At 30.0% G+C, this 11,590-nt stretch overlaps 2 protein-coding genes across 2 annotated transcripts; both read right to left on the reverse strand.

The window, feature by feature from the left end:
* Nucleotides 1-3,707: 3,707 nt before the first annotated feature.
* On the reverse strand, nt 3,708-4,495 carry LOC111304135 (copper transporter 5-like). Its single transcript, XM_022900647.2, has one exon. It carries the CDS (start codon nt 4,302-4,304, stop codon nt 3,864-3,866), a length of 441 nt encoding a protein of 146 aa, XP_022756382.1. The 5' UTR covers nt 4,305-4,495; the 3' UTR covers nt 3,708-3,863.
* Nucleotides 4,496-7,569: 3,074 nt separating this feature from the next.
* Nucleotides 7,570-8,841, reverse strand: LOC111304136 (uncharacterized). The gene is made up of 2 exons (XM_022900648.2): nt 8,564-8,841; nt 7,570-8,428 (listed from the first exon to the last, which is right to left on the reverse strand). Exon 2 carries the CDS (start codon nt 8,416-8,418, stop codon nt 8,014-8,016), a length of 405 nt encoding a protein of 134 aa, XP_022756383.1. The 5' UTR covers nt 8,419-8,428; nt 8,564-8,841; the 3' UTR covers nt 7,570-8,013.
* Between the last annotated feature and the right edge of the window lie 2,749 nt (nt 8,842-11,590).

Raw genomic sequence — 11,590 nt, forward strand, 5'->3', positions numbered from 1 at the left:
TTTATTTCACTTAAATCATATGATATTTGGTCAAATCTTCTTATGATAAAAGCCGCCTCCATCGTGGCTCTCCGGCGGCCAAGGTGTCCTCCAGTGTTTTTTTTTAACATTAATCTCAACAAAACCAACACTCTGCAAAAACAAAAAGTTTGGCATGTTTATGAATTTGGCATTCGAAATTTCGGATCGACAAGTTTAATGCTATATTTCTACCTTTAATTTTTGGTTTAAATTTATGTCTTTCTTTTTTCTACGCGAGACAAACAAAAAAAAAAAAGCTGGTTGCAGATAGATTGATTCGTTCATCCTTTCCTTTTGACATTTTTAAACAAAATGCAAGATATACTGGGAAATGAGTTGCATGAGTTATTTGCATTAAACAACTACCTTAAAGCCATAGCTATACTATTGTTGTAGGAAAAGAAAACGTGAGACAGGGTCAAAGCTTGTAATTATCTTATCTAACAAAAATTTTAACTCTCAAAATTTGCCTCGTGACTAAGAGTTGTATTGCCTAACATGTTCTTTTCATTATTTATTTATTTATTTATTTATCTTATCAACATGAAGTCATGTTTTGAAATAATCTAATGATTGTCACCGTATCCTTTTGTTGCATATTTTATTTAATTTGTCAAGTTTTTAAGTTAAGTCGACCGTAATCCTCAACCTAATCCAAAATGCTTGGGCACCCATGAAAGCTGAGTTTTTTCTGACAGTAGGACACTTATAATTTTTTTTTTCTTAATTAAGAGAATTTTTAATCTTGAATGTTGCAAAATGCACCCCATCCTTTTTTTTTTTACACTCTAATTTTTTGCTTTAAAATTTTTTATAAATAAAATTATTTAATTATCTTTTCTCTATCAAATAAATTTTCAAAAATTAATTTATGAAAACTTTTAAAAATTTTCAAAAATTAATTTTTGAAAGTTTTTAAAATCTTTCGAATGTACTTTTAAAAGTTTCGAATCGCGCAAAAACATGTCGATATAAAATTTTATGAAATTAAATACGAAATAGAATACAAGTAAAAAGAACAAGTAATTTACTTTTATTTTATACTTTTTTTACTTTAAATGGGTGAAATTTTTAAGTTTTTTTTACATTTAAAATTTTCAAATCATATGTTCTTTCTATTTTTTTTATTTGATTTCATATTTAATTTTGTAATATTTCGTATTGAAATATTTTGATACGTTTAAGAACATTTGAAAATGAATTTTCAAAAAATCTTAAAAGTTCCAAAAATATATTTTTTTGAAGCTTTTAAGATTTTTCAAAAATTTATTTTTGAAAATCTTTAAAAATTTTTAAAAATTTATTTTCGGAAGTCTTTAAAATTTTTTAAAAATTTATTTTCAAAAACTTATTCAAAAGAGAAAGAGTAATTAAATAATTTTATTTTAAAAAAAAAAAACTAGGGTGTGAAGAGAAGAATGTGGGGGTGCAAATAATCGTTCTTTTAATTTTTTTTCTATAAACAAGGAACATATCCTACGTCATTGCCACATCATTATCTAATTATCTATGTGACAAAAAAAAAAAAAAAACCAGTCTTGTAGTATATGTAGATCCAATTTCTCTAGATCCCTCTGACCGATTACTCCACTCTACCAGATCACACTCCATCTTTTCTTTATAAACATCCACACCTTCTTCTCCTGACCCACCAAATTTTCACCATATATATAAATATTTTAAAGGTGATTGACTTCGTTATTTGATTTGGATTTGTTAAATTGTTGATCTCAAGCTTTCAAAACTTTAGCCTAATACAAATTGAAAAGATGATTCTGGTGGCAATTGTAGCAGAGCTAATAGAGGAGTACATGGTGTTGTTGACTATAGTAATAAGCTTCTGGAAGTAATAAACAAATAACAAAAGCCAAAAACCAAATAATACCCAAAGTAAACCAATCGTTGTGTTTGCTTAGAACTAACTTTATAGCCCAACAGTAGTTGCAGAAAAAGTACCATATTCAATAAACTATAACAATTTTGTTTCAGTTTTAGAAGAAGATTGAGGAGAGGACTCCATCTTGCCGATAAAATTGGGGATTCGTGTGAAGGGTTGTATGAAACGGGAGGATCGATGTTTATATTATTACAAAATTGTTTATTATTTTATAGGAAAAATGATAAAGAAGAGAGCTTTGGATGTTGAATAAATATGGGAAACTCAAAAGTGAAGAGCGGAAGAAGAAGAATGGGGAACAGTCGTCCATTGTTAATATCTCAAATTCGAAAGAAAAGTGTTTATTTTTTGAGGAGGGAGAGAAGGAATGAAGGAGAAATCTAAGAAGAAAGGTGAAGTGAAGTACTTGGGTGACTTTTTTGGTGCTCACATATAAAAAATACTCCATTTCTGGAAATAAGAATTAAAGTACCTCTATCAAAAAATTAAGATTTTTTAATACCTTAGTTTGGGAAAAAAAAACTCCATGAAAGCTACAGTCAGCCATGTATAATATTAATATCTAGTGATTATTACATATATTCCACTTTTCCAGTGGATTCTTTGGCGCTAACAAAATTTAATCTCTTACCGTTTCAAATACTAAAAATAAATGACTTTTCACTTATTTTTTATAATTTTGATTTTTAAACTCTGTGATGTTTAATTGTCAATTTTATCTAGACACCAAAAAAAGTGAAAAATGTGCTTGAAAGATATATGAAATGACTGATATATAGATAGCAAATACTAAAAAGAAAAGGGAAGAGGGCAATGATTAAATGGAGATTCATGCATATTTCTAATTGTGGAAACTATTTTTGATTAAGGCTTATAACAACAAATTTTCTTTTTCCCATTTTTTGATTGAAGTTGAAAGTCAAGAGGTATTCTGGTATGGAGACACAAAACAAAGAGGCTGCTTGTGTATTTGAAGAATATATTTATCTTTTTTTGCACATAAAAAGATACGAGAAAAAGAAATAATTGAGGAGTAGGTAAGTTAATCAACTATGCTATAAAAGTCTCATAAGCCTTCACAAAAGTCCTTAGACCCTGGAAAGATTTCCATTTTCTCTCATTTTCTTTCACGTTTCTTAGATTCTTTTCTTTGAGTATCACTTGAATTTTTCTGCATACAAAAGGGACTGTTTTGTTTGGTCTGCAAAAACCTAATTATTACAAATTTGATATCAGGAAAGTTTGATATATAAGATGCCTTTGAAGAAGGCTACATGGAAATCTCTCGTGTTAAGCTGTTACAAGAGCAAGACCTCCTCATCTGACACTGGCCAAAAGATTTTGAAGCCATGTCAATTCCAGAGACTATCGCTGTCGGATGTAAGCAATCCCAGCTCACCGCTCTCTGTCGATGATCTCTCAACCTCTCTCCTTGGCTCAAATCTTCACGTGTTTACCTTGGCAGAGCTAAGACTGATAACTCATAACACCGCACCGTGTAATCTGCTTGGTGAAGGTCGGACCAGTTGACAAGGGTTATGTTGATGACAAGCTTATACCTGGATTATAGGCTCAGCCAATGGCTGTCAAGGCACTGGACTTGAATGGCTTGCAAGGTCATAGGGAGTGGCTGGGTAGTTTAAACAATTCAAAGTTTCTTATTATTAAGAGCAAGATTAATGAATTTGAAATTAAATTTCTGTCCCATTTCCGGTCAAGTTGTATCATCAATCAGCAGAATTCCAGTAAAACATTTCCCCCAAAACAATCACAAGGAGAAAAACCATAGTTTGAAACAATTATAGACTTTGTATCTTAGACTCAGATGATTACATATTAATACATACCATTGTCATCTAATGCAAACCCAGAATCAGACAAAGCCCAAACTCCCAAACCCCAAAACAAGAAAAACAAAAGGAAAAATAAATTTCCCTTTCTTTCATTAGGCACAAGCACAAGTGCTATTAGCACCAGCAGTTTCATCTTCGTCCTCACTCCTAAATACCAAAAACCCAACCGTTAAGCCCAACACAATAGCCAAAAACACGCCTCCGTTAAACGACATAATCGCCAGCATCAACAAATACCCTAGAGCCGAGCTCAACCCGAAAAGCACCCCTCCCACGATCTTCCCCACCGACAACTTACCTGTATATCCAGCCCCAGCTCCCTTCGGCTGCAATAACAACGGCTCTTCCGCCTTCCCCTCCGTGGGCTTCCCGCTCCGCCTGACACGATATCTTACGTTCTCCAGGTCCTGGTAAAAAGCAGAAGCCAAAACACAAGCCAGAAGAGTCAATGCGTAACTCAGCCATGAATCCGTCCGCCAGGAGCTGAACAGGAGAGTCGCCTGTCGGCTCCAGTAAAAGGTCATGTGCATCATTTTTTTTTTCTGATCGTTGTGTTATAGAGAAAAATTGCTGTACAATCAATTTTCTTATTTTCCCAGAATAAAACAGAGATTAAAGTTGAAGAATTTATGTTCGTTAAAAAAAATGTTGCAACTTGGAACAAGACTGTAAGACGCTTTAATTCGAGTAGTACAACGTTTGTGGATAAGATACGTACATTATGTTTGGACAGTGCCATTGTTTGATGTTATATTTACCATTTTGCTTCATTAGCATTTTTTTGGATTTTAATGATTTTAATGGAAAAAAAAAAAAGCACTTGTTACTTTTTGGATTAAATGTTTTATTCTTTTACGAAAGTGTAGGTCGGGCAGGCTAGCTGGGTTTGGGTGGTCGGGTTTGTGGTGTAACATTTATACAAGAGAAACGATTCATTCATGATTAATTTTGGAAAAGACGTGGATTCGCCGCCAACCGTTTTGACGTGTACTCTTGGTCTTTAGCTATAAGTTTAATTCAGACGGCAGACGATCAGGATCGCTTTCAGATGAATCCATAGCAAGAAATTAACGTCCATTTTCCCTTTTACTTTCTTGGGGATTGTCAGTTATTCTAATGAAGGAGCTGATAATCGTTAGAGAATTGTGGATTTTGCAAACCACTGACGAATTTGGATGGCAATGCATATCAATCTTTTTCCATTTGTTTTCTTGACATGAAAAATAAAAGAAAATAAAAGTTAACTTTTCCAACGTTGAGTGGCAGCTGTGTAAATACTTGGACATAAAGTGAAAAGAGTGGCGTGTGCACCGCAAAGAACCTTATCTCCTCTTTGGAATTTTTTTCTTTCCAGGGAATGCAAAGCAAAAGCCCACACCAAGGATTTATTTGGTTAAATCAGGCAGGCAGTTCGTTTGCTTTGATCAAAGTGGTTTTGGAATCAAATTCGATGATTTTTGTTGGTTCGAATGCATGGTCTTACAAGGGTACAACACATTTTCCTCTGAATCGAGAATAATGCAATCTGTTTTTCCCAAACTTTGATGATTAGAAAGTAAAAGCTGATAAAACGTTTAAAGCTTCCTTTGCATCACCAGTTGATCCGGTGAGGTGCGTTCAACACTTAAAAATTTTGATGAAAATCCATTTGGATGTCATCACTAATCCAATTAAAAGTATTTGATTGCACTGGAATTAAAGTTTCAACTTGACCCTGAAAAGTCCAGTGCAAATTTTATTTTTCCCACCTCAGTTATCTTCCAATTTCACCCATTCTTATTTTATTTTATTATTTAATTATTTAAGTAATAAATAATTTGTTATAAATTTATATAAATATATTAAATAAGTTTATATAATTATAAATAATTTGTATAATTGTATATAAAAACAATAGATAATTATATAAATTTATATAATTATATATTTAAAATACTATATATTATATATTTAAAATATTTTTATCCCATGCCACTTAGCTTTTCCTTTTTCATTTTTTTTTGTTTCTTTATTTTTTTAGTAATTTTAAATTTATTAATAAAAATATTATTTGATATAAAATAATTTCAGTAATTTTTAATAATTTTTTAATTTCATTAGTATTAAATGTACACTCTAAATTTTAATCTAATGTCTATAATAATCATTTTCTTCCCACTACACTTTATCATCTCTACATTTACATCCAAATACACATCTCATCATTATAATATTCAATTTTACTACTACAGTAATTAATTTCACTTTCGTCATTACTTTTAATCTCACCGGAATTAATATTATTGTCCATTCATATGTATCCTAAATAATATAAGATTTAAGCTGCAATACATTTCATCGCCTTTCTTAAGTCTACACAGCGTTGTAAGGATTATGCAATTTCATCAATTTAAAAGCAATCACTATGTGCCCAATTAACTTTTTTATAAATTTGTACAAAAATGAACTTCTTTGTAAATATGAACAACTTGAAAATGCTGAAGGAAGTGGTAAGATACGGGCTCCACGGGCTTAGACAGATTGAAGGAGATATTGTAAATAAGTTTTGGATAATAAAATTTTAGTTTATCCAAACAAAATAATTTGAAAATGCTAATTTCTTAACAGTTTTTGACCAATAAACAATTCCCTATAGAGAAGATCTTTCAGTTAAAATTCTTGATTTAATTTGTGAATCTCCATGAGAATGTAAGATTCCAATATTGAAAAACCTACAACCATGTTCTCATGCTACTTGCAATCTATTAAGAATTGCACACACTTCCAACTTTAGAATACTACCCCAATCATTATTTGAACAAAATTTACATAAAATTTTTTAAGTGAAGTTTGTGAATTTAAAAAAAAAAAAATGATTTAATAAAATCTTTAATAAAAAATTCAAATCGGTAGATTAATACGATTTAATGTGGAGATCAATAATATATAAAAAAATAATTAAAAATATTATTAATAATTCAAATTTAATCGATATCTATTCAATAATAAAAAAAATGTAAACATTTTTATTAAAAATGTTTATCTAAAAATATATATAAAAAATTTTTAAAATTTTTTAAAATTTATGCACACTTAATTTATGTAACAATATCTTTCAATCTATCAATTTTTATTTTTGATTTTAATTTTAATTTTAATTGTTACTAGTAAGAAACTTTATGAATTTTACCTAAAAAATTTCACTCAAATCTTTCCCTCATTACTCATAGTGAAACCAAATAGCTAGTATCCATTACAATCCTTGCATAAACCAACAATAGCCAAATTTCCTAGATAATGTAGGGCTGAAAGATCCACTTCAAGAGAGAGAGAGAGAGAGAATTATCTGTAATCTAGGGCAATTCCAAATATCTATAGTATTAGAGAAGTTTTGGATCTGAAACAAAGAATTCCTAGTCCTTTTTTTCGTCACACTACTCAACTTGACAAAGCAAAGGGGCCAATAGGTTCTTTTCCTATCTGGTCCCCCACCTTTTTATTCTCAAAAACTAGCCACGATTTTAATGCCAAAACAATGGCGCAACGACCAACCACATGAACAATTGCCAAGGGCGGCCTCACGAGGTCACAGTCTAAGGTCCAACGTACTCAAGTGCCATCACCAGAGAATTTTCTAGGATCTTTTACAGGAACCCCCCCCCCCCCCCCCCCCACTGTCACAGTTGTGCCAAGCAACTGCAATACAGACACTTCTCTTGGGGTCTTTTTTTTACCCTGTCCCTTAATCCTCTCAAAGGGGAGAATGTTACATAATATCAAATAAACGAATAATAATCTCTGCAATGTGAAAAGCCAATAAACAACAAGAAAAAACCTTGAGGAAATTGTATTGAGATGTGTGGGCCGCGCACATGTTTCAATCAAGAAGTACTTCTTGCCGATCATCATGAAAACGCATTAATCTCTTTCAGATAAGAACATATGAACAAATGGTAATACTCTACGGCACCCAAAATGTAATGCAAAGCTACCAATCAAACAGTTCTATAAAACTAGAATTTTCGTAAAAGGAATGCCCTTTTTACCTGACTTTCAAGAAATTTGTAATTTGATAAGATGATCATTTTATTGAAGGACATGAAGGAAGATTCCAGTTTCATTCATCCAATCCCTTATGTCAAGAAGATGACAAAAAAAAAAAAAAAAAAAACCTAAAACATGACTTATCTAAGTTAAACCTTGCCTTATTCAAAATCCAATATAGATAGATCATCTTAAAATCTCACTCTTAACTTCTCCATTTCACAGAGTGGAAAAACAATCTTTGGATCGAACAAACGAGGTAGGTGATGATCCATTCTTCCTTGGAGAATCCAAAGTTCTTCGAAGCAGATGTTTCATTGCTGAGATCAAATCCTCAGCAGGATTAGCTGGAGGACTCGAAGACTTGAACTGCTCACAAAACTTCATGTGTCTATCCAATGCTTCGTTAGTTGTTATATTTTCCTCCGACCTAGCTGCCTCGTCTTTAACCGCCTCCGAACAAAGCCCGCAAAGCCATCGCCCTTCATACTTTTCACGTACGCGAGCGATGTAAGCTGGCGTGCACTCCTCAGTTAACCCGCAGCAATCACACTCTGCAATCTCAACTTCGCTTTGGTTGGTTTTGTGCGTTTTCTTTGGGTCTTTGAAAACCGCTGCAGCCATTGGAGTGCTCCTGCAAAAGTAGTAACGCCAATGAAGTTCAGCTCAAGATAATCAAGAACAAAACATTTTTCTCACAAAAACATCTAAAATTTCGGAAAGAAAACAACTACAAATTCCTAAGAAAAAGGTTTTATTTTGTTCAAACCCAGATAAGAAATTCGTCTATCTCTCTTTTTCCCACTCCCTTTCTTGGAATTTCTCTTGATCAGCAACAAACATCAGAAGAACTATAAACTGCATATACATTTCAGAGCCCAAATTGGCTCTTTTTGTCTTCCTCTTCTTCTATGCGTCTATTTATTCAAAGAGCAAACTCTAAAACAAAAAAAAAACAATTATGGATCTGGATTGCATTAATACAAAGATACTTTCGCCATCTTTCTCTCCCTATATGCCTCTGATTTTTTTTTTCTACAAAAAAAATGTGAATGTTTTTTTGTATATATAGACAGGAAAGAAAAGAGATAACGCCCCCGTTGAAGGGACTGTAATTGCTCTCCGGGTCAACTGTTTTTTACCTGACGGTTATTTCTCATGCTTCTCCACTATTCTCCTCCCCCGCATAACTTTCAGAACTCATCAAATCAGATATGGTTCAGTACACGTGAAACAATCTTATTAGTTAATTTTTTATATGGCGGAGAAAAATAAAGGATTGTAATTCTGAAGTGCGCGCTTTATTAGGATAGGACGTGCCAGCTGTCAGGAAATTAGAGACGTACTATTTAAAAATTTCTTTTTTTTTTTTTTCACGTTTCTTTCCTTTCCCACTGCCTGTAAGCAGTGCATGTCGATTACTAATTAAATATTTAAAAGGTTTGGTCCGCATAGGGTTGTAGTGTCAGAGCCTGACATGGTCGTAGTACTACTTGCATAAGTATTTTTTGTCCTTAATTTAATTTCCCGCTCGTAACGTATGCTAGTTTAATCAGTTAATGTATTGATTATTTAGGAGTTAATTAGTCTCATTTTCTTCTTATCCGTTTGCTTTTATTTTTAAAAAATTATTAATACAAAATTCAATATAATTTATTTTGGTAATCATATAAATTTAAGATTTAAATATTAATATTTAAATCTATTTTTATCATTAAATTATGACTTTTTTATATTAATTTTTAAATGTTAGTAAATAAATTGTTAATATTACAGTTTTTGGTTCGTTGTAATATTAATTAATACTTTCATCTTAATTTTAGAATATATAATAAGATTTAAGGTTGTTTCATCAAAATATTTTAATGATTGATACATGTTTTTTTTTTCCTTATTTAAAAAGTTGAATTTTAATTTTGATTTTTCAATATAATAATAGAATTAACTTTGTTTCTATTTTTTCCAAAATTTGGGCGATTTTATTTTCTAATCTAAAAAACAATTGAGGGGTTTGTAACTTTAATAGTAATATTGGGTGCGGTATCTTGGAAAGTTTGGTAAGGAAAATGCTTGAAATCCAATCAAAAGATGGTACACAATTATTTTTCAACTCCATTATCAAAAGTTGTTTAAATTTTAAAAGGCTGCTAATTATGGCATAATTTACCAAATTTTCTAAAAGTAATGCTTTGCCAATTGCCATATATAGTCCTAGAGTTTTCCTTTGCCATAGATTTTCTAATCAATTGCTGATACAAAACAGTAGCTATTCTAAATTTTGTTAACTAATCAATTTATATTCAAAATAATAATTCAAACAAATTGGGGATTCAATTATTCAAAACTGAACCATTTTGAAGATATAACATTAACAAAAATTAATCATCGCATTCTTCTAATTTAATATGGAAAAAAAGACTTTTTGTTTGTTATTACCTCTTTAATCAATTTAAATTCCGTTTAATAAATGTATTCGGCTTTTTATGAATTTTTTATTATTTATTTGTTATAAAATAAAAAAAAAAAACAAAATTATCTATCGAATGTAACTGTCGCATTCAACAATTAGGGACAACTTATTTTGATACTGTAAAACAAGATTAATTAAGGTGCAAATTCATTTCGGTACTTGTATGATTTGATTTTACTCACCTTAACCTATAATTAGAGTAAGTGGTGTTAACATTTAAATCGTATTCAACGTTTGGAGACAAGCCGACATCCCCTCCATTTGAGTGGAGGTGAAATTAATTATTGTGAGATTTAAAATAATAATAAAAATTATTATAATTATGATTAAGTAAATTATTATAATAATGATTAAAAAAATAATAAAAATTTTATGTTAATTTAATTTTATTAAAATTAATATTTAAATTTAATTAATGATATAATAAATTAAATTATACCACATTTAAAGTACAATAAAATCTAATCAGGTATGTACCATTTTGAATTTGCTTCCATGACTACTATATTAACTTTTTAACTGACAATAATAAATGATGTTATTAGACTTTAATTTGACTTAATTTGAAATTTGAAATTTTAAAAATTGATTGAAATCAATTGAATTTTATTAATAATTTAATTAAAAAACTTGATTTAATTTAATAGATTCAATAAAATAATAAATATTGATATTAAATATTAAATATTTATTATTTATTTATATGTATATATGTTAAAATTTTAAAATTAAATTAAAATAAATTAAATTCATGAATCTCTCGAATAAAATATTAAATTATTCTAACCCAATTCATCTCAAATTAAAAAAAAAGAAACTTACAAATAATTTGATTTATTTAAGTCTTAAATTGGCAAGTCTCTAATTGCTTAAACCTTTATTATTAGGCATTTATTACTACCATTTGGTGGATCACTCATAAATTTTGCATTGTTATTTAATTACTTTTATTTGTTATGAGATTAAACTAGATATTTTGTTAGATTATACGCATCCCATGTAAAAAAAAAAAAAAAAAAAACCCAAAAAACCTTCATGCATATCTCCTTAAAAATTTGTACATTTTTATTTTATTAGAAACACGACAAATAAATTATAAAAAAAGTAATGAAAATTAATTTAAGAAAAAAGACAAGACATGAAAAAAACAAGGGTAAATTTTGATGTTGTTGTTATTGACAACCGATTTTGTCACTTTGCTTTGACAGGTTTAATAAAGCTAGAAAGCAAACTAACAGTTGGTTGGCTTGGTGTCTCAAACATAGGTAAAAGAAATTTTAATATGTTAGCTTTTATGCATTCCAACATTTGATTTCAGTGATTTGA

Source organism: Durio zibethinus, chromosome 13 (genome assembly GCF_047325235.1).
Source record: "Durio zibethinus cultivar Kanyao isolate XHJ-2024 chromosome 13, ASM4732523v1, whole genome shotgun sequence".
In the NCBI taxonomy this organism is placed as follows: Eukaryota; Viridiplantae; Streptophyta; class Magnoliopsida; order Malvales; family Malvaceae; genus Durio; species Durio zibethinus.

Excerpts from the sequence above, each read along its gene's own strand:
- LOC111304136 (XM_022900648.2), bottom strand. The coding sequence starts at position 8,418 with ATGGCTGCAGCGGTTTTCAAAGACCCAAAGAAAACGCACAAAACCAAC.
- LOC111304135 (XM_022900647.2), bottom strand. The coding sequence starts at position 4,304 with ATGATGCACATGACCTTTTACTGGAGCCGACAGGCGACTCTCCTGTTC.